The sequence below is a fragment of the Zeus faber genome (genome assembly GCF_960531495.2).
Source record: "Zeus faber genome assembly, chromosome: 5".
NCBI lineage: Eukaryota > Metazoa > Chordata > Actinopteri > Zeiformes > Zeidae > Zeus > Zeus faber.
In genome coordinates this window covers 30486494-30510604 of record NC_137192.1, presented here as the reverse complement: position 1 = coordinate 30510604, position 24111 = coordinate 30486494, and the positions used below count along the sequence as shown (strand labels likewise).

The 24111-nt window shown below is 42.7% G+C and overlaps 1 protein-coding gene across 2 annotated transcripts; it reads right to left on the bottom strand.

The window, feature by feature from the left end:
• Positions 1-6752: 6752 nt before the first annotated feature.
• vamp3 (vesicle-associated membrane protein 3 (cellubrevin)) lies at positions 6753-21935 on the bottom strand. 2 transcript variants are annotated; one of them, XR_013844187.1, is made up of 6 exons: positions 21874-21935; positions 15797-15869; positions 11127-11285; positions 9288-9339; positions 9120-9186; positions 6753-6837 (listed from the first exon to the last, which is right to left on the bottom strand). XR_013844187.1 is itself a non-coding variant. In XM_080001655.1 (5 exons), coding segments are annotated over exons 1-5 (303 nt in total). In that variant the 5' UTR covers positions 21876-21935; the 3' UTR covers positions 6920-9169. The 2 variants fall into 2 exon arrangements, 1 of the variants encoding a protein (XP_079857781.1); XM_080001655.1 differs by lacking the exon at positions 6753-6837 and having other exon boundaries at positions 6920-9186.
• Between the last annotated feature and the right edge of the window lie 2176 nt (positions 21936-24111).

Genomic DNA, 24111 nt, shown 5'->3' with positions numbered 1-24111 from the left:
AACAGATCTAAAATAAAAACACAGTAAAACCAGCACAGGAACCAGACGGGATGCCCGGTGCATGCAGTGTGTGAGGTAGGGCTGAACGATTTGGCAAAATAATCGAATAGTGATTTTTTGAAAGCAATATTGCGATTTTATTTTTAAATTCCTTATCATCTGTATTATTCACTAAACACAAGCAATAAAACATTCTATCCTATGACCAGCACGCCATTGGAATCAGTCAACATATAAACTGCTCTTTATGAATGTTAAGATGAAATGAGATTAATTGAATATGAATGACATATCTTTATTTAACTATTGAATTGTAAACAGAAAAACCTTTAATCACAGCAGAATTGACCTACTGATTTAACTTCAAGCCTTGTTATCGTTCGAATCTGAAAATTAACATTTGAAAAATGTGCAGTGTTTCAGCAGAAATGTATTATTTTTTTATATAAATATTGCGTATATACCTCCACATACACGGAGCACCGCTAGGTGGAATAAGCCTGGAGCAGATAGACCTGTCATGACAGGGGCTCCTCTGCTGAGTGTGTGTGGGAATGGGGGTTTTACCTGTTGCTCATTAGACCACACAACAAGCAACAGGTATACAGCCACACTGATCCTGGGCCCCAATTACCTAGACCCAGGACAGGAGTGGCTGCTCAAACCACACCATCCCCACACCACATACCCCCGAGGCCAGGGAGAATCCTTGGCCGAAAGCCTATTCCCCCTTTCCCACCACCAAGCAGAGAAAAATAAAAAAAATAGAAGAAAATGCCTAGACTGACAGGGTTCCCATACCTAAAATAATAAAACACTGGACTCTGAAACAGGGTTCCAATACCTCAGACCAACAAAACATCCAGCAAAAACAGCGTGGTCCACCGGCGACTCTCCCCCAGGGTGACGACAGACTCCCCTCCCCCTTCCGGAGCGTGGGGCCTCAGGCTATGGTGCTGGCTGGTGGAGGCATGGCCAGGCTTGGCATTTGCGGGGGCTGCTTGGAGGGGTGGCCTGGCTTGCTGCATGGTCCTGGCAGTGGCTGCTGGGCGGAGCAGCTAGCCGCCAGCAGCTATCCATGGTTGTTGCTGTGGCTGCTTCTCCCCCCTGGTCCTCCGCCAGACACCATGGGTGCTGCTGCTGCCAGTCAAGAGAGGGCTGGTGTGCTGTGTCACTTCCTTGTGCTGGAGAGTCCATGTTCAAGTGCCAGTGTGGCAGTTTTGCCTACTACACGCCACCCAGGTGGCGTTGTCAGGGACCTCCGTCACAGAGACACAGACGATGGGGTTTCAGAGATACCAGTTTATTGTAGAGAGAGGGCTAGGTGGAATAAGCCCGGAGCAGATAGACAGCATGTCATGACAAGGGCTCCTCTGCTGAGTGTGTGTGGGGATGGGGGTTTTACCTGTTGCTCATTAGACCAAACAACGAGCAACAGGTATACAGCCACACTGATCCTGGGCCCCAATGACCTTGACCCAGGACAGGTGTGACTGCTCAAACCACTCTATACCCACACCACAGTTATATTAAAGGTTGTTTCATTAATTTGTATGATTGAATTTGTGCTCATTTAGAAATAGTGTGATGAAGGGCTGAAAGACTTTAAAACAGTTAAGTTCTTTTTTTTTTTTTTTTTTACAATGAAGATGTCTATGTTTCCCAGGCACAGGATAAACAAACTAAAAACATCAGTATCGGCATCGGCTATTGGCCCACAATTTCACAATCGGTGCGTCCTTATTGTAAATACTAGATAAATTCAGTTGTTGTATATTCTACAGTATGTCAACATGAGATTGTGGTCAAGAGTAAACATACAGAATCTGGTGTGTTTGTATCCAATCAGTGACACTGAGTCACCGCTTTTTTGACTCACACCATCATTTAGCCAAGCAGGTCTATAGAGAAATCTATTCAACAATACAGGCAGTGCCAGTCATAACTCACACAGCTGCTAATTGTAAAAGGAAATAAAAACTCACTGCTTACATAATAAGAGCCTTCAGACATCCTTGAAAAGTAAGTTCTCGTTTTGTTTACCCTCTCCAGGGAGGTTAAAGCGCAGGGTTAGCGAGAGAACTTATTTTTTTATTAGACAAAGACTCTCCTTGCTCTGGATTCAGCTGAAATCAAACATGTTTGACTTGATTTTGTTTTCTTTCCAAATCAAACCCAGACTTCCTTTATCGGTGCTCATTTGTAAAGATATACATTTTTGAAAGCTGACCTGAAATAAATAGAACACCATCTTTTTAATAATGTATAAGCCTCTCTGGAAAACCACCTGTGTCAATTGTGTACCATTTTGTAAGGGCATTCAAGTATATAACAGTGTCATGCAAACCATTACCTTGACATTTAAAGAAAAACAGCAACAAAGACGGCACCAGAAACAGGCAAAAAAACACATGCAATACCCTGCATCCTTCTCCCGTATGTAGACAGCCATCACCTGCAGGGTTACGTAACAGGCTTGCTCTATCCACTGTATATAGTGAAATACAGATATCAGCCCAAACACTTGATTCATCACTCCAGCACAATACATGTGTGGTACGGTAACATTTTTCTCTGTCAAGTCCACTGCTGCTACTACAAGTGCTCAATTTGGATTTATTGCTCAGATCCCATGTTTTTTTTTTGTTGTTTTTTTTTTTTAAATGTGGCCAATATCAGATTCCAGTGTGAACTGGTCACCGTCCGGAACTGACCGACATGCGCAGAAGATCAATAACAAAGAGGTCACACGCAGCACGCTGTGATACAAAAGTAAACATGGAGGTCACTAAAGTCAGCAATTATGGTTTGATGTATAAGTCGATGTGCAGTGGAAGCCAGCGAATTCGTGAGCAGATGATGATGAGAACGTGGAGAAAGAGAGACAAATTTTTTATTATGGCTTTTTGTGGGGCAATGGCTGCTACATCTGAATTCTGTGAACAGAATTCTGCTCTTCTTTTTTCTGTGAGAGAAAGAATAATTATATTTATATACAAAGAGAAATTATTTTAAGTCTTAAACAAACACATAACAACTTTGGTTTAACTTGGGCATCTAGCGCGACAAGATATTCCAGGAGCCAGGAAGCATTTTACGACCACCAATGCACAAAGAGCTTAAGACCACACCACGGCTTGGGCCACTCCAAAATATTGAGTCTGTAGCACCGGCCAGAGCCCACATTTATCTGAGACGGGGACAGAGTCTTTTAAAGTAAACAACAGATCAATTTGTGTCAGCTCTCAGCTAAGAGCAAAATGTGTGTGTGTAAAAGTGTGTGAGTAGGTTTGATTAGAAAGTGAGAATAGACTTCAATGTTCTTCACAGGAACAGATTGTCCTCTACATTTGACCCATCCTAACTACCGGTATCTGGCAGCCATAGCACATACTGAGGGCACACTAACGTGAATGTGTTTTGGAGTGGGAGCTGAGGGATGGGAAATGGAGTGTCCAAGGACAGAAGACAAAACGGTTTCAGAGATTGAAAGGTACACACAACACACAATGAGACGTATCCTTAGTCGTGGCAGGTCAATTTTGTCCAAGCACCAGTTGCGTTAACGTTAGGTATTTGAGACTGGTGGACTTTCTTAAACACACCCCAACAAAAGCCACGTAAATGGTTCATAACAAGATGTGGGAGACGTCACAAGCAAACGTTTTAACAATACTGGGCAAGCAGCACAGAGCTCAACAACCACACATGACATTCTATACCTTCAAAACAAACATGACACTCATTGAAGGGTCAGGGCCCGGGGGCCCCTGGGGCCCCCGCCACACCTGCACTCAACGACCCCAAGTCGGCACACAGGACTGTGACCTACGCCGCCCGTCAGCCAGTGTAAACATAACCCCTTCCATACCAAACATATCCGCAGGTTTATTCCAAGGTCTGATTGAAAACATGTTTTCACAATGTCAGAGTAAAGTTATTCCTCCATACATGACAGGACAGAACTATTTAAATGTCCATTTGCCAGTAAGATATATTTCTGAGCATAAATCACATAGAATGGTACGACAACACTTGCATTCCCAACTTGCACAATTTCCTATTTTTTTTTAATGTGAATTTATGACACAGATTAATTATTATTTTGGTTTATTGTATATTGCCATTTTTCTACCTTTTAGTTCACATTTTGAGGTTTATTGTATACTACCTATGTTTACATTTATTTGTTTTTACTTAATTGTATATCTGCCTTCTTCTGTTAATTGTTTAATGTATTGTATATTTTTTTTATTCCAACTTATTTATTGTGATTGCCTATTGTTTTAGTGTGAGCTGCTGTAATCACAGCAATTTCCCTCCGGGGATAAATATCTATCCATCCATCTAACTGTCTATCCAGCCATCTAACTGTCTATCCATCCATCTAACTGTCTATCCAGCCATCCAACTGTCTATCCATCCATCTAACTGTCTATCCAGCCATCTAACTGTCTATCCATCCATCTAACTGTCTATCCAGCCATCTAACTGTCTATCCATCCATCTAACTGTCTATCCATCCATCTAACTGTCTATCCAGCCATCCATCCATCTAACTGTCTATCCATACATACATACAACTATCTATCTATCATCCATCCATCTGTCTATTCATCCATCCATCTGTCTATCCATCCAGCCATCCACCTAACTGTCTATCCATCCATCTAACTGTCCATTCAGCCCTCCATCCATCCATCCAACTATCCATCCATCCATCCAACTATCCATCCATCCATCCAACTATCCATCCATCCAGCCATCCATCCATACAACTATCCATCCATCCAACCATCCAACTATCCATCCATCCATCTAACTGTCCATCCAACTATCCATCCATCCAATCATCCATCCATCCATCCAACCATCCATCCATCCAACTACCCATCCAAATATCCATCCATCCATCCAACTATCCATCCATCCATCCATCTAACTGTCCATCCAACTATCCAACTATCCATCCATCCATCTAACTGTCTGTCCATCCAACTATCCATCCATCCAACTATCCATCCATCCATCCATCCATCTAACTGTCTGTCCATCCAACTATCCAACTATCCATCCATCCAACTATCCATCCATCCATCCATCTAACTGTCTGTCCATCCAACTATCCATCCATCCATCCATCTAACTGTCTGTCCATCCAACTATCCATCCATCCATCCATCCATCCATACAACTATCCATCCATCCATCCAGCCATCCATCCATACAACCACCCATCCATCCAACTATCCATCCATCCATCCATCCACCCATCCATCGCAGACATGTGAGTAGATAATTGTTGCCCATAACTAACAGGGTTAGCTTCCGGGCTAACGCTAGCTAAACAAACGTGCTAACTGGGCTCCCAGTGGAAACAGGAGCTCGCGGGACGGCACGACCCGTCCGCGACCAAGTACCAGCACAAGCACCGCGTTAGAGGTTGAAACCACACCTGCCGGACGTGCACTGGACCCGCGGCGGCTAACAACGTCCACCTCGATCCGTCGTCGTTCCGCCGGAACCTCGACACTGTCTATTCGGCACGGAATCCCCCAAAAGACTCGGGCCGCGCGGCGCCGGTTCAGGGAGCAGCGCGTCCGGACGTCATGCGCGGGACACATTTCTGCAACGTGAGTCCGGGGCCGCGGCGACACGCCCCCCCGGCGCCCCGATTGGCCAGGGCGCCGCCAGGCCGCGGCCCGTGATTGGCCAGGGTGCGGCGCGCCCGCCCGCCCGCCGCGGCGACGCTCACGTGTACGGCCACGATTACGTAAGAGGGCCGGGGCTGCACCGGGGCTGCACCGGGGCTGCACCGGGGCTGCACCGGGGCTGCACCGGGGCTGCACCGGGGCTGCACCGGGGCTGGGCGCCCGAATGCACATGGACGACACGAGAATACGCGTAAACAACGCTCCAATTCACCAAATGACACTCAATAAAGGACACTAAAATACACATAAATAACACATATACAAACAAATAACACTAATATACACACAAACGACAACACAACACACACAAACAACACTAAAATACACACAAATAACATAAAAATACACACAACACTAAAATACAAACAGATTCGCACAAACACTTAAATACGCACAAATAACACATATACAAATACAATTAAAAATATGTAAATACATAGAAAAATGTATTACGATGGATCATAAACAATATTTTGTCTAAATATTTTATTTAAAAACATTTTGAAAATATGGAGATTGTCATGCTTCATCTGCTGTTTTAAAAGAACTTCAGCCATATACGATAAAGTAAAAATTATATAATGAACAACATTGTAGATATCATTAAAATGACTTATTGCATTTATAAATAACAAAAACCCAAAGTAAATGTCTATAAGATTATATACCAAGGTTTATGATCACCTTTGCACTGCATAAAAAATATACAGAAAATATACTAGAAGACATTTAAAAAAAACAAAACATGAAACTGCTGTCCTATAGAATTAAAAAAAAATGTAAAACCTCTCTTCTAATCTTATTCCTAAGCCTTCCTGGCTGTCATTGTGTTATACAGCTTGACTACTTCCAATAAAATGTACCTCTTATTCGCTTTGGACAAGCGTCTGCTAAATGAGGCTAATGTAATGCACTACTGTATGTATCTTTTATTCGTCAAGCACCAGAAAGGCCAAGGACTGGGTCTGCCCATAACAGTGGACCAACTCTTGAAAGTTGACAGAATGTTACAGCACTCATTTGAGAGAGGCTTTGAGAGTTGGCATGTGGCATGGGTTGTAATTGATGGTCTGTGTCAAGCTTCAGGAACACACAGTTCCATGAGGAGCGTCTTCGGTCGAAACTGGGGCCATCAAATGACACAGGGCAGGTAATTCCCCGTTTGTTGCAGGAAGGAGGATGTCAAGGCAAAAAAAGAGAGAAAATATATGGCAAGAGTATATCAGTTTTATTTAATCAAAAACATTTAGGCCCAGAGAGTAGAACTGCACTTATTTCAAATCCATACTTGGAGAATGTAGTCAAAGGCAACACATGGCCAATACCCGTTCAGAACATTCTGTTGTAACTAGAGGGAAGATGATAATTCTATACAACAGTCATCAAAGTCAGGCTGAGAAAGACATAAACCTGCGAAGTGTCTTTTTGAAAATGTTACAGAAGATCTTTACTCCGGGGATTTAAGTACATATTCATACCAAAAAAAAAAAAAAGTGTCATGGGAATCGCACCCATACTGCTGAACTTCTTATCAATCATCACGAGGAGTGACAACGTCATCCAAGGCACTTTGCGTGCACCATGTTGGGGTCACACTAACATAACAGAAGCATTATCATGGTTTGGAACACACAATTTTGTTGCATTGTACTACAGGGCGATATCGCGGTCTGTCCTTAAAGTTTCAGAATCCACCCCCACCCATCTCAAAAAAACAAAAAAACAAAAAAGAAACCCCAAAAAAACTGTTGTCTCCCAATGTTAGTACTTCTAAGCTAGTTAACACAGCAAATACATAAATATTACAGGGAAATAATGGTTATGGAAGATCTCCCTGGTGGGGGACGTGGTTGTGATTAGATAGATTAGATGCCAGTGTAAAATGACAGATTTGCGTCAAAGGAACAAGCTCCGTTGGCCAAAACAAGCTGCACAGTATTCATGTTGGGCCAAGATACAGAGGCACTACTGGTGGATTGGCCATCACCAAGGTTTTGTAGAATTTGCATGTTTTTGAAGTTCCCTTGAAGAGAAACCGGCAGGTTTAGGCATATTTTGCTGGATTTGTGTTTCACTTAGTTGTAACTAGTACACACTGATCAGTAGCTAGTAAACGATTCGAGCTATACTTAATAACAGTAAGTCCAGGGACCATTATGGCCGAGTAGGCATGATTTGATGCCTTTGCCTGGTCGACATTATGACGCTAAGATGGGGGGGGGGGGGGGGGGTCCAAACAATGCTAAAGGCCTATTTTATAACTAGGGGAGATATAGTTTTTGACCATCCAAACCTATATGGTAAAATGTGCGTAAAAGGCTGTAAGTACGATATTGTGTTGGAATGGGTGGGATTTCTTGGCATGAATGCAATTGTTTACAGCGACAAATATCAACAAATAACAGCAAAAAAAAAAAAAAAGAAAAAGCATATCCGAAAAGGCACTTGTCTGAACAAGGAACATGACATCAGTGAGTTGTTTTAAAAATATTTTAAAAAATAAACCAAATATTGACTAGTTTAAAAGCAGCCGTCCCCATTTCCAGTCCCGATGCCCTGGTGTGTAGATTTTGTCAGCCCAAGCATTGTCGAATCAAGTGAGATGTGCAGCGCTCCCTGGGAGCTTTCATATGGAAGCGTGTCTGGGGCGCGCCCACAGAAATGGCTGGGCTCCTGCAAAGGTCCGGTGAACGGGCCGGGCCCGGCTGTACACTGCTTTGATGGGGGGGCAGTAAGAGATATTGAGTGGCTTATTCACATGATGGCGTGAGAGAAGAGAGTGACTGAAAGTCTCCCTATTGCGGCTTTTTAGGGCTTTTTTTGTTTAATTCAACTAGGACATGGAGGGAAATAAATACATCTACAATAAAAGTACACCGTTTTTGTTTTGTTTGAAGAAACGGGGGCCAAGGAGCAGAGACTGCTCTGAACGAGCAGCAGAGCGGAGATCAAATGGGCCCTTCCCAAATCTGCTTTTTAATCTTGCTTTTATATGAACGTGCCTATTTGTGGCCTCCATGGGCGCCCCCAACAGTTGGCCCCCAGACAGCTCCCCTAATGGCCGGCCCTGATCACTACCCATATACTCAAGCGTGTCATGACAAGGCAACGTGAATGGCTGGCTTACATGGCAAAGTTGTCTCAAAAATGTGCTCCAGTATCTAGGAGTGCTCAACCCATAAAATATTCACTCAGAAGGAAGTTTGACAAAATCTTTGGTGCGGTATTTTGACACAGTTGTGTGGCATCGTGTGACTGGACAAAAGTGGAGCACTGTGGACACACACACACACACACACACACACACACACACACACACACACACACACACACACACACACACACACACACACACACACACACACACACACACACACACACACACACACACACACACACACACACCTCACAAATTCTTCATCATTAGCGCCACTCCTCTTCTTGTTGTCGTCGCTTTACGAATATTTCCAGACTGAGAGTGAAGGAACAGGGAAGTACGTTAGCATCTTCAGACGAAAGGGACGTATAACAAGAAGAGGCAGCTTACTTTCTTTTACAATGTGTTGTACTCACTGATAATAATGACCACGACGATTACAATAACAGCAATCAGGATGGCCCACATCTGCAAGGAACAAAAGACACTGAAGCTTCTTTCACACATGCACTACGGACAACGTCCAGATAATCAGGCCCTGACAATGTCCGGACCTGATGATCCAGAGTTGCCCTTTCACACTTGTAGCAAAAAAACAGAGATTGTCCGTGTCAGACGCGTTTACACTAGCTGGAAATATTAGGTTTGGTTAAGACGAGGGGCGGAGCCTAAATGGAGCGTGCAGGACATGACACAATGACGCTGCAGAGTTTTACAGCACACCCAAGATGCCGGCCGAGGCTCCGGACTTATCAGTAGTTGGGCTTTTTTTGCGTAAATACTCCATGCATTCGGACGTATCGGCAATTTAAAGAAAGAAAGGAGTACGCAGCAGCTACGCTTCGTGCACAAAGATCCTCACAAAGGTGAATAACTAGCGCACGATAGAGACGTCATCAAAACTCGACACGCCCACTCGCTCGCTGTGAATGACCCCGACAATTTCCTGCTCTGTTCACACATACCGCTCAATGGGACATTACCCGGCCTTTGTACTAGGGTGCTGGCTGGGTAAAGTCCAGGTCAAACGATTCAGACATTTCATTCCCACATACAGCTTATCTGGGTAAAGTCCCGATCATTTCAGGTTTACAGTGCATGTGTAAAAGCAGCTTCAGACAATGTTGTACTGAATGCGGACTGACAAACACATTGCTTGACATTTACGCTTGTCCGCGGCAAATAAACTCTGTGTTCGGGCAAGTGGAATGCCTCATGCAGTTGTCTGATCGGGCAAAAGAAAAATAAATGTGATCTCTAATGTACAGTTATCTGAAAATAAACTGCGTACTATATAACTGAGGCAAAGCTTTTCCAGCTAAGCTCCGTATGCTCTGTTCCAAAACTTTGCTCTGTAGTCCATAAGAGTAATTAACATGATGTAAAAATGTCTCCTCTATTATAGAGGAAACATTGTTATTAGATGGAGGTTATTTATGTTTAAATAAAATGTCCACTCTTTTATAAATATTTATTCATTCAACTTTAACTGTATTGCTTGCGGAAAGCTTGAGGGTCCGATTATTTCAAAGCTCCATCAGATGCTGAGCGATGCTCAAGATTATTGAAAGTCTTTCAAAAATAAATCCTAATGTCAATAATAATTAAAAAAAAAATGCTAAACAGAGAATAAATTGTTAAATAAAAACAAATATTTCTTTCCACACGGTCCAGCTGGCATTTCACTGGCGTGCTGTGATATGACTCCCAACACCATCGCCTACTCCTGCCACTCCCAGGCGATCAGATCAAGTATATCTATATCTAATATATACTATACTGTATACCTTCTTTATTGTAATTGTTACCTGTTAATTGTATGTTTTGTACGTTAATAAACTATAACAATTGTGAAAATCCCTGTTGGTGTTATCCATTTATTTTATACAGCCTAAATTTTCCATTTCGGGCAAGTAAGTTTGGCTATTGGGCATGGGCAAGTGGCTAAAAAAGCTTAAAGCCCTGAAACAAACAGTCTGTCAGTCCAAGTGCAGTGTTTTGCTTTTCCATTTTGTACATAATGCAATACATTAGTGACCAACAAAATTTCACTCTGACATTGTTGTTTGCGTTTCTGCATGCTGTGGACTTCAAGTTATCTACACTGGCTTGTGATATTGAATTACATATGCATGCATTATTTTTCTACAGTACATTTCAGTTTGGATTATTTCCAATTCAAATGAGAACAATGTGTGCTTGTCAATCAATGTTGTTGCGGTTGTTTGTGAATGTGCTTTCACATATCGAGGCACCTTGCAGTTCTTCCACCAGAACTTCCTCTTGAGCTTGGCGGCGCTGGTCTCAAACTGAGAGGCTCCGGCCTGGAGCGCATCTGCTCTGTCGTCCAACTCTGACAGCTTCTGGTCACGCTCCAGCACCTTGTCCACATTAACACGCATGATGTCCACCACCTACACACAGAAATACATAAAAGTATATTTATACACACAAATGTTAGTCATATCATCAATATTCCAAGACGTTTCTATTTCCATCCAGGGCAGTGTTTGCAAACATTGGCTATCATTAAGATGTTGCATAGATAAAAATCCCACCTTCAGAGACATAATTGCATCTTAGCCAAGGTGTTGCATTTCATCTTTGACAGGCACCCTTTCTTGGAGGATAGGTTCGTTCATTAATTAAATTAAAATGATCTTACTCTTTCAATATAACAGTTTACATATAACAGATATCGGTGAAAACTGTCTGTGCTTCTCTTGCTAATATTTAATGAGATAGTTCGACATTTTTAAAGGCCTGGGGTTGAAAAAATAGAAAACGCCTGTCCTTTAAAAGACCATTGACACTTCCTCAATAAGTAGGCACACAGCATGGGGACTATAATATCGTATGCCTCAGGTAACCTCATTGCTGTTACATAACAAAGAAGAAGAGCACCTTGGCAGGCACACCAGACACACACACGACATCATTATCATCACAGCATAACAACTGAGATTGCCAAGACACACAAAGAAATAAACAGACAATTTTACAGGCGAGTACACGTAACCCATATGTTCCACTGATCCACAAACCCTGCTCATGGCCCCTCCCCTCACAGGCCCCAGAGCAGTGGGGTAGGGTGGAGGAGTGTGTGGGCCCATGCAGCCCTTACATAACCATGGAGACATTGATTACATAAACAACTGGCAGCCAATCAGAGGCCTTATTTGACACATCGAAGTTAAAGTTCCAGTATGCCTGCCCCAGAGAACCCCCAACGTAGAAAGACAGGCAGAAGAAAAAGAATGACACGGAGCCGGGGAAGGCAGTCTTTTATTTTGCTGTTTTAAAAGATATCTACCATTGTTATTTTGGAGAATAAACCCTGCATTTAATAAAGTTACAGGTTAAAATCATGTTTGGTCGGATAATCCTTGAGACAATGACATCTGTGAGGCTAAGAAATAGCTAGTTGCTACTGATTAAGGAATGTAGCACTACGGGAGACGGCCAGAAATTAAGACTTGGCAAGAGAGACACACCAAACCACAGAGCAAGGACGTAACATAACGTACCATATACATCGATCAACCACAACATTAAAACCACCGACAGGTGAGGTTCATAACATTGACCATCTCATTCCAATGACACCTGTCAAGAGGTGCGATATATCAAGCAGCAAGTGATCAGTCAGTTCTTGACATTGATGTGCTGGAAGCAGGAAAAATGGGCAAGCATAAGGATCTGAGCCACTTTGACAAGGGTCACATTGTGATGCTAGATGACTGGGTCGGAGCATTTCCAAAACGACAGGTCTTGTGGTGTGTTCCTTGTATGCAGTGGTTAGTACCTACTAAAAGTGGTCCAAGGAAGGACAACCGCTGAACCAGCAACAGGGTCATGGGTGCCCATGGGCTTATTGATGCACGTGAGGAGTGAAGTCTACCCCGTCTGGTTTGATCCCACAGAAGAGCTTCTGTAGCACAAATTGGTGAAAAAGTGAATGCTGCTATGATAGAAAGGTGTTACAACACACAGCGCATCACAGCTTGAGGTGTATGGGGCTGCTTTGCCGCAGAGTGCTCAGCGTGTCCATGCTGACCCCTGTCCACCACTGAAAGCTCCTACAATGGGCACGTGAGTGAGAACTGGACCATGGAGCAATGGAAGAAGGTGGCCTGGTCTGATGAATCACGTTTTCCTTTACATCATATGGATGGCCGGGTGCACGCGCATCGCTTACCCGAGGAAGAGATGGCACCAGGATGCACTATCGGAAGCCAAACTGGCATACGCAGCGTGATACTCTGGGCAATGTTCTGCAGGGAAACTTTGGGTCATGGCATTCATGTGAATGTTACTTTGACAGGTACCCCCTACCTAAACATTGTTGCAGACCAAGTACACCCCCCATGGTAACTATATTCCCTGATGGCAGTGGCTTCATTCAGCAGGATAATGGGCCCTGCCACACTACAAAAATAGTTCAGGAATGGTTTGAGGAAGATGACAAAGAGTTCAAGGTGTTGACAAGGTTTGCAAATTCCCCAGATCTCAATGTGATTGAGCACGTGGGGGATGTGCTGGAACAACAAGCGCGATTCATGGAGGCCCCACCTCACAACTAATGCCATGGGCACACTACAGGACTTTCAAAGTTGTCAGATCGCTGTACTGTTCACGCAACACAACTTTCTGTCTTGTGATCGGAAATCTTGAAGTCATTGTGGTTTCTCACTACATGACTGATCGAGTAAAGGGGGTCGGTCATTACAATATCTTTCACCAGGAGGGTCTCCAAACTATATTTACTATTTATTATACAATGCGTTGGACAGGATTATGACTTTTTTTTTTAAATTAGATTCTTGATCAGTGAAAAAATAGAAATAAAAAAAGCACAATTTATTTAAGAAATATATTAAAAACCTAGAGAAGTAAAAAGGTACGTTCACTCCAGTCTGCCCGTCTCTCCTTCTCCCCTCCCCCTCACCCCGTGTCTGCTCTCATTGGCTGTAGCTTTTTGCGTCACTCCAAAGTCAAGTCCAACACGACCAGATATTAAAACTGCTTGAAATCTCGCCAGCCTCTGCAAGCCATCAGCGAACAATCGGATCGCATTGTGAGCATTTCATACACTCGTCACTCACAGGAGTGCGCTATGCTTTTCCTCCGATCTAAGGCTTTGCTCGGCGATCTCCAAAAACCTGTCGGCGAGTGAAAAATCAGGCCAGAATCACAGTGTGAACTCGGCATTACAGGACTTATAGGATCTGCTTCTTACGTCTTGGTGCCAGATACCACAGAACACATTCAGAGGTATTGTGGAGTCCTAATGCAATACCACACTTCCTCTCTCGGCACCCTATCATATGCTTTCTCTAAATCCACAAAGACGCAGTGCAACTCCCTCTGGCCTTCCTTGTACTTTTCCATCAGAATTCTTAAAGCAAACATTGCATCTGTAGTACTCTTTCCTGGCATGAAACCATACCGCTGCTCGCTGATCCCCACCTCTCCTCTTAACCTAACCTCCACTACCCTTTCCATAGCTTTAATGCTGTGGCTGACCAACTTTATTCCCCTGTAGTTACTACAGTTTTGTACGTCTCCCTTATGCTTGAAGATGGGTACCAGTACACTTCTTCTCCACTCCTCCGGCATCCTGTCCCTTTCCCAGATGGTGTTAAACAGTCTCGTTAGGAACGCCACTGCCATCTCATGTAAACATTTCCATGCCTCCCCAGGTATGTCATCTGGGCCAACTGCCCTTTCACTCTACATCTTCTTTAATGCTGTTCTCACCTCATCCTTGCTAATTTTCTGCACTTCTTGATCCACTATCCCCACATCATCCACTCTTCTCTCCCTCTCATTTTCTTCATTCATCAACTCCTCAAAGTACTCCTTCCACCTTCTCAACACACTCTCCTCACTAGTCAGCACATTCCCATCATTATCCTTCATCCCCCTAACCTGCTGTACATCCTTCCCAGCTTGGTCCATTTGTCTTGCCAATCAATACAAGTCCCTTTTCCCCTTCCTTACTGTCCAACCTCTCATACAACTCGTATGCCTTTTCCACTTCTCTCTTCGCCTTGCACCACATCAGCTTGTACTCCTGTCTACTTTCTTCATCTCTCTGACTATCCCATTTCTTCTTCGCCAACCTCTTGTGCTCTATGCTCTCCTGTACTTCCTCATTCCACCACCAAGAGTCCTTGTCTTCCTTCCTCTTCCCGCATGATACACCGAGTACCTTCTTGGCCGTCTCCCTCACCGCTTCTGCAGTTGTTTCCCAGTCATCTGTTTACTGTTCATTCCCATCTAATGCCTGCCTTACCTCTTCCCTAAATTGCATGCAACACTCCTCCTTTTTCAACTTCCACCATTTTAACTTTGGCTAATCTTTCACTCTCGTCCTCTTCTTGGCCTCCAGTCAGCCTACAGACCACCATCCGATGCTGCCTAGCAACACACTCCCCTACCACCACTACCAGTCACTAATCTCTTTCAGATTGCACCTACTGCATAAGATGTAGTCCACCTGTGTGCACCTTCCTCTACTCTTGTATGTCACCCTGTGTTCCTCCCACTTCTTGAAAAAAATAAATAAACAAATAATAAATATTAATAAACAACAATAATATTTAAAACAAGTTTTTAAATCTCGACTCAGACTGAGGCAAGCTCTCATCTTTGTTTTTGTCAATCTGCTGTTTTTTTAGATGTTGTTATTCAGTTGATATTACTAGAAAACAGACCTGGGCTGGACATTCCCACCAACCATTTTGTATCTGACCAGAGTCAGTATGAATGTTTGTCCAACAGGATACTTGAAACTGCGCATACACAAAGTGTTTCCGATTAGCTTCCTTGTTGCATGGCCAGATTGATCAAACATGTAGCATTTAATAACAACCCTAAATTTGTCCTTGGGAACCAGGTACTAAGCGTGAAGACACCATACCTCATCCACCTGGGCCTGGGTCTGTTCAAGGCGGCGGTTTCCAGGCGCCATGCCGGAACCTTCTGGAGCAGACCTGGCAGAAAGAAGATATATTAGGATAATACAAGTGTCTACCAAAGTTAACCCAAAGGCCAACGTTACTGTTAACATACATGTTATATGGCAGATTGAATCTCCCATCTATATGGCAGATTCTTAGTTCCCATGCTTCTTTCTCAGAGAGATGACGTAATACATTTATGTTACATGATAAATAGTGCAGTAGGGCAAAAATAGTTGATATTTGTTTGCAGGGGTAATAACATAACAGCCCCAGGCAAATTTAAATAGTAGATTTTTTTAAAGGGGAGCTATTATGAAAAGCATACTTTTTCCAGAGCTTATGTATACACATTCGGGTCTCTGATGGGCCTACTAAGGCATAAACTGTAAAATTGACAACCAAGCCAGTTTTCTGTGGGCAGCCTTTGTCAGAAAACGTGTCCTGAAACATGCCATTCACATTTTTGATCCCTTCACATAATCACTGGGTCAGAATTAGAACCGCTCCCCATCTGAGTAACTTCACCCATAGCTGGAGAAATAACACGGGAACTGACAGCACAAATCTTTTAAAAGAAAGAGGAATTAATAACAACTGTCCGTGAAGAAACTGCAGATGATGGAAATGTAAGTATTTAAAAATAAATCTGCTCTTTATTTATTTATATATATATATATATATATATATTTTTTTTTTTAAATTATTATTATTATTATTATTATTTATTTATTTATTTATTTTTAAGTACACAATAGACAGACTGTTGGCAGCGGCGTGCGATCAGCGGTGCGTTTCACAAAACAAAACCAATAAAAATTGTGTTTCTCCTTGTAGATATATTCATTTCATTTTCCGACGCTTACACAAAACGAAATTCTCACAAAACGAAATCCTGGTGCGGCGTCCGTGTCCCCACAAGCTTGGAGCACGGCAACAAAAGTCAGAACAAACTTTTAAGTTAGGCCTTTTCTATGTAACATGAGTTGCCTATTTCTTGCCTCAAATTTGTTCAGAAAGAGATTTTGGCTGACTTCTTCTTTCAGCTGCTCCCGTTAGGGGTCACCACAGCGGATCATCTGCCTCCATTACCTTCTGTCCTGCGCATCTTCCTCCCTTACACCAACCACCTGCATGTCCTCCCTCACCACATCCATAAAGCTTCTCTTTGGCTTCCTCTTTCCCGGCAGCTCCATCCTCAGCATCCTTTTCCAACCAGGTCCAAACCATCTCAATCTGGCCTCTCTCACTTTCCCATCAAAGTGTCCAACCTGAGCTGTCCCTCTAATGTACTCATTCTTAATCCTCTCAGTCCTTGTCACTCCCAATGAAAACCTCAACATCCTCAACTCTGCTACCTCCAGTTCAGCCACCTGCCTTTTAGTTAGTGCCACAGCCTCTAAACCGTACAACATGGCTGGTCTCACTACCGTCCTGTACACCTTCCCCTTCACTCTTGCTGGAACCCTTTTGCCACAGATCACTTCGGACACTCTTCTCCACCCACTCCACCCACCCCACCCTGTACTCTCTTCTTTACCCCTCTCCAACACTCTCTGCCGCTTTGGATGGTCGACCCCAAGTACTTGAACTCATCCACTTTCTCCACCTCCACTCCTTGCATTCAATTCAATTTAGATTTTGGTTGACTGATAAGGTCAGTGATAATCTATGAACTCAATACAACAAAACCCGGGAGTGAAGATAAAACGCAATTGGCTCACAGAACCCGGGGCCTCAGGAGGGTGGCTCCTTCAACTTAAACAGAGCGTCAGGAACAAGACTAATTTAGAGCTATGTTAGAATGGCTAGAATGCATTATCTGAGTGCCATTTTCAGCAAAAAACTTTGAAAACATGTTTTGGAACCTCAGAGACTTATATTAACTTGTGTTAAAAGAGCATAATCGCTCCTCTTTAAAGGTCAAACTGTGGCCTTCAGCTTAGGCAACAATTTAAGTACGGTTAACTGTTTTAAAGATAAAAGTTATTGTTGAAAAACCTTAATGCCCATTGGACTGCATTTAAGCACAGTGAGAAGTTGTAGCAAGCAGTGAATTTCTCAATTGCAAAGTCAAATAAGTTAAAGAGATTTTGGTCAATAAAATATATTTTTACTCAGTTTTGATTAGGAGGACCAAGCCCATGTTTAACTGAGGCATTGTATTCCAGTTTGAACGGGTAGTGTTGCATTTGCTTACAACAGTAGTTTGCTGCCCCCACCATCTGGCCATGGAAATTATTTTATTCCATGGCCAGTACTGACATGAAAATGGAACAGGATTCCAGTAAAAGCATGACTGAGTCTAACAGATTAGTGGGATGACTTACAGTGTATACTCAGTACTACTGACACAGCACACATAGAAAGTAGATGATAGTATAGCAGGTAGAATCTAGACTCCTCTTTTCTCAACTTTGGTGCAAGCACCAACATATTTCTCACAAGCAAGTGCATGCAGGTGTGGGTATTTACAGTTTTTCTTTATTAAATAACAGGAATAAGGAGTTAACGGTCTCATAGTGTAGGTATGAACAATGTAGCCCATTGTTCAACATCACATAATGAAAGTAGGGATGTCAACAATGAATCTACTAGCAATTTATTGATAAGAATTTAATCGATTAAGATTTCATCTTATCGATAAGAACTGAACAATCTGCAGTCTTGTTATTGTATCAATGGGTATCTTTGTGGGGCGCAGGGCGTGTAGAGGAAAGAAACACCCAGCCAGGAAGTAGAAGTACTCACCGGAATGACAGAGGGCAGTCGAGAAAAAAATTAATAAAACAAATAAACACACTTCTCTGCCGTGCCAATCATGGGCATTCCATCGCTGACACGTGCATCGTCGGTGCAGTCCGAGAGGGAGACAGGTGCACAAAATGCTCCCTGATCGCTCCCTCCCGCGACGCCTGTTTTGCCTATAGGAAGAGCCGGTGCTGTACAGCCCTATTGGTTAGATTGTGTAACATAGAGAGAGAAAAAAAAATAAAAATAAAACAAAAATAAAACAAAAATGAACATGCCTTCTTTTTTTAATCACAGCCTTTGCGATTTGAAAATCGCGTTCTGTTAAACTTCAATGTCGGTGTGTATTCAATTCAGCCCTAGCGCACGCCAATGCTGAGGAGGATACTATGTTTAATGTTGTTCAAACACTAATGCTAAGTTCAGATGAACACTGAAAACTGGCAACAGGATAACGGTACAGGGGGTAAGAGAAAAAAACAAAACCCCGGGAGGGAGAGGTACGGCAGCAAGAACGAAACAAGCGATATGTTGCTATGGTGATGCCTTTAATAAAATATAAACAAATATTTTGTCTGTTAATATATAAGAATTCTAGTAATGTTTAGTCATTTTATTAGCCTCTTGTCCATATCTGCAGAAGACTTTATCTGCAACGTTAAAAATATATATATTTTTTAAAAAGGCTCATTCCGTCGCAGAGGGTGGCAAAAACTTCAAATATTTAACTACATTTTTTCCATTTTTGCAGTAGGAAAAGAAAGCTCAGGGTAAGATTCTTTTAGGCCTCACTAGTTGAGTGCAAACAACCAGACGGTAGTGAAAGGGCAACGCCGCCACAGCTCCAAGGGTCTCTTAACATTGCAATGCGGACAAGATCAGTCCCGTGTTACCTCTGAATTCAATACCGCAGAGCGCCATACAGCTCAACTCGATGGGTACATTCCCAACCCAAAATCCCAGTCAGACAGTCTTTCATATTTCCTGGTTCTGACATATCATTCAGCTGGTGGAGGCCAGCCCCAGATTTAAAAATGCTGGCTTAGGCCAAAAGGGATCATTTCCTGCCATTCTCTCCATATAACACTCTACAAAAGTATTTTCCAACCGCCTAGTAAAGCTACACCACAGGGTGGTGTATCAGCAAAACAAGACAAGATCGAAAGAAATATCTTCACACCCATTAGTTCCTGTTTGATGGATGTTTTTCAAGGATTGGGCGGTGGGATTTTTTGTTCCCAACATCAATGCTGTCATAAATGTCCTTCAAACAGGAATTGGCGAGCTGATCTTTAGTTACATTTCACAGTTGGTGGAACAACTCTGCAACAAAAGCCCCTTTCCCAATTGCACTGAAAGCAGTAAATCAACAGGCAATGTTCCATATCGACGTTGGGTGGGAAAAGGAGCCAGTGTCGATGTTCCGTAAAAGTCGTTCCATAAATTTCCCCACTCTCAACCTAGTATCATTTCCAGGAAAATGCTGGTACGGCTGTGATGGATATGTGTGGGAATGAAAGCAGTAACATTGCCCTGAAGTAGGGGTGGAGCCGAATCCAAATAAAGCACAAATAGTGTTTTTTTACAAATATTTATTTTGTGCAAATATTTCAAAAGAAACTGTTTTCAGGGGGAAAAAAAAAAAAATTTAATCCAGAAAAATGGCATGTTCGACCCAAACCGTGGCGCTTGGCTGCAAAGATGAGGAACTGAAATACCGAGTCGCTACGGAAGAGATTCTACACAAGCGCTTCGCTCACCCGCCAGCTGCACGGCAGGGCGGAGCGAGCAGACAGGGAGAACGGGTGGAGAACGTTCCTTTTCTGTAAAGGAGGCCTATGTGGGAATGACTAGGGTTATTTTTTTTTTAATCTAGCAATGTCACGGATTCTATGTGGGAAAGGGGCTGAAGCCAAGAGAGCACAAGTTGTATTTCCACTAAGCAACACAGATTAAATGATAAATGAATGAATTTAATGCTGTTGCCACATCAAATAAATAGGTGCCGCACAATGTCTACAGTGGCAGCTAAAATGCTGAATGTGCAATTCCGACAGTGTTACACATAACATGGATGCACACATAGTATGCATTCCTTAATCACAAATATAAATCCTTGCACAGACACGCCCAAACTGAAACTACTGAAGTGAAGTTGAAATGTTGGCAAAATACTCTCGTACCTGCTTTTTCCTTCTTCAAAAGATTTAACCTTGCAAAAATAAAACATTGTAGTAGAATAAACTGATGCTCGACCCGTCAGTATTCACGGTTCTTCCTCCATGTTCTTTCATTTCATTGCTCTTCTTTCCATTTATGAGAATGTGAAATGTTTATTACAGAGGCTTGGGTTTTTTTGCCAATGTTTTATCCTCATTACTTTATGTTCTGTTTTGATCTGTGGTGTTGTAACACCAATATCCATCTATTCTAAATAGTATAGACAATCGTTTTATGGTGGTGGAGCGGTACGTGCAGAAAAAAAAACTAAAGTAAAAATCCGAACTGAAAACACATACAACATAGACATACAATAAACGTCTGATATTTTTACTCAAACACTGTGAGGAGTTATTAAAAAAAAAAAAAAAATTTGAGGTTCTCTCATATCAGTCGTCATGCTTAGGATTTTATAAAATTCTCAAAATAAATAATTTAAAAAAAATCGTTTTCACTTTGTTTCGATTACACGGCACTGTGACGTCACAACTTGTTAACCACCTGGATGAAGAGATGATGACGAACTACTAGTTCCGCACAGATCAACCTGTGAAAGTAGACGCCAAAGCAACTGGTTTAAGTTGATTTCTAAAAAATAAAATAATAAACTAACTTAAAATACTTAAGAAAACTTAAATGTAAATACTATAAAACAACGGGAACTATGCTCACCGCCCGACAGGTTATTGTGGCCTCTTCACAAAAACAAGAAATAGCCCAATACTCGCCAGAATAAACAAGTATATCACACCCCAAAAGCTACCATCACGCAAATACAACAATGTTTAGATAGTTGTTACTTAGTTAATGTGTTTAGTAAATGAAACAAACACAGAAGTTATAACTTCGCTAAGCTAGGCTAAAGTGAGCTAAGCTACTGAGCCACTTGTTGCGGGCTAGCAAAGTTTTGGGCGTTGTTAACGTCCTGCCAAAACAGTTCCACCATATCACTTTGAAGAGTAAAACAAACTGGACGAGTTTCACTGACGACTTATCTCTGTTTTGTTTGTTCCGCCTTTGGTAAAAGAGTTATTTTTTGTTGTTTTGTTGTTTTTTTCCTACTTACATGGTGATTTGACAATCCTTCAGTGATACGCGCCGCTGCTGGGGCTAAACGCTAGGCTAACCGTGTCGAGCCGTGACAGCTCACCGTCCCGGGCTCTTAAAGGGACCGTGCTCCGCGACGCCGTCGAGCGCACGTTCCGTTCCAAAACCAGGGAAACGGGCGGAGACGCGAGTGGACTTTGAAATCCGCAGACGACGCCGCACAAAGAGTAAATAACAAATGACCCCAGTTCGCCGGCGTTTATCAGCAGCAGGAATCTTTTCTTTTTCTTTATTGTGCAGATAACGAGCAGAGCCCCTCGCCACTGAGCGTCATGTGACTGATTAAAGTGGTAATCCATGAGATTATTTTGTTAACAAAAACAAAAACATATCTGATCCTTCTTTTGCTGCCATACAATGTATTTTGCGTTATGCATGTGTGTGCGAGATATGTACTGATAGTGAATATGGTGACGCCCAAGGTTAATGGCGATAACGTCATTATTTGACATACTGTAGGTGACTTATTTACTTGGTTTTAAGCCCAGTTTCCATAAATAAGAAAAACGACAACATGGCCGACATCACTTCCGGTCATAGTGTCAGACCGAAAAAATGTAAACGCGTCCCGGGGCCTTGACGCGGAAATTACGCACTGAGCTTTTGCGCGCGCGATAGGAATGCAATGGTCTTCCGGTTTACCAATGCACTTTGCCTAAAATTTGTGATACAAGCACTCGCCACTATACGAAATTTCACTTTATCTCACAATTACCTGTTTGTGGTAAGTTGTGATTACTTGAAAACAGATGACACTTTGCTTTTATCTAACTGTTAAGAGACAAGTCCGTTCACTTCGCTGGTCGGAATTTAACAGCAAGGGGTTAACGAGCAACAATCCAAAGTCAAATTTAGACGTTAGCAGTGAAATATGTACACAAATATTGTTGTAAATTTTGTAATAAAAAAAAAAAAATCTTTTTTTTAATTTGTATTTTTATTTTATTCAACAGAACCGTCACCAATCCAACCTTTTTGAGAACGATCCCATCATGTTTTGGTCTTTAAACAACTAAACACTACTCCAACAAGTGAATCGCCACAGGGGGACACAAATAAACATGGACATGGACACCGAAAAACACAAACATCAGACGACAACATGTGTCGACAAAACCGAGTTAATTAAGTCGAGGGAATCTCTTCCTCTCATAGTTGTGTCAGTAAATGAGGGAGGAAAGGAGAGGGATGCAACCAGGAGGGTGCTGGGGGTGTGTTCAAAGCAGGTGCTGGTGGTGTGTGTGTGTGCGCCTGTGATGAGTCCTCCTGTATGTGTGTGTGTGTGTGTGTGTGTGTGTGTGTGTGTGTGTGTGCATTCCCTCCTACCACTCCGCCTACACACTGATGCTCACACCAGCTGGTGTTGACATCTTGTGACGTTTATAGTTCACCATACAGTTGCAGTGTTAGCCAGTTTGCTGTGGACTCTTTTTATTTGCATAAGCTCTGAAACTTGTAATACCGGTTAGAAAAAAATATTCTGCCTCAAAATATTATTTTATTTAGTAAGAAGCCGTGTAATAGGTGTGACAATGTGCAGCCTGCCGGTCATTATCGCAAAATGGAGTGATACAATCCTGACTAATCCTGTCCATCTTGGCTGTATACCAGACGCTCCATCCACCGTAGCTTCACTGCCGGGTTCCTGACACGGCAAGATAATGATTTTCAACTGTTATTGTTTGCAACTGTGGATCTACACGCGAGCGTCACAGGAATTTTGTTCCATGTGTCAAAACATACTGGAATCCCCCCACCCCGTGGGCGGCACCTCCATGATACTGCAGCGCTCAACTCCCCTGCTGGAAAACAGTTATTATTAGTTATATATGCAGTTTCCCCGTGGGTTTCTCTCTTTCGAACACACGCACGCACGCACACACACACACACACACTTTGGCTTCCAAACACATGCAGTCACCTTCACATGTGAAAAGTACGTCCGAAAAAGTAAAAAGTAAAAATCCCCCTCGATTACATTCCCCATCTCCACTGATTTTCACGGCGGTCAGTGGATCTCGGCAGCAGGTGCACCAGTGGGTACGAGCGTGGACGTTAAAGGTCGGCTGTGGCTTTGCGCTCGCATGGAGGCTCGACGGGCGAACGCCTCACTGATCCGGCCGATTTGGGTTTCACTTCATCCCGTCCGGCACAGCAGCGCTTCTGGGCCCCCCTCCCCGACACAGCTTTAACCGGA

Excerpts from the sequence above, each read along its gene's own strand:
- vamp3 (XM_080001655.1), bottom strand. Across the intron at positions 11,286-15,796 it reads CCCAGGCCCAGGTGGATGAG|GTGGTGGACATCATGCGTGT; the intron begins GTATGGTGTCTT and ends TTCTGTGTGTAG. Across the intron at positions 9,340-11,126 it reads TCTGGTGGAAGAACTGCAAG|ATGTGGGCCATCCTGATTGC; the intron begins GTGCCTCGATAT and ends TGTTCCTTGCAG.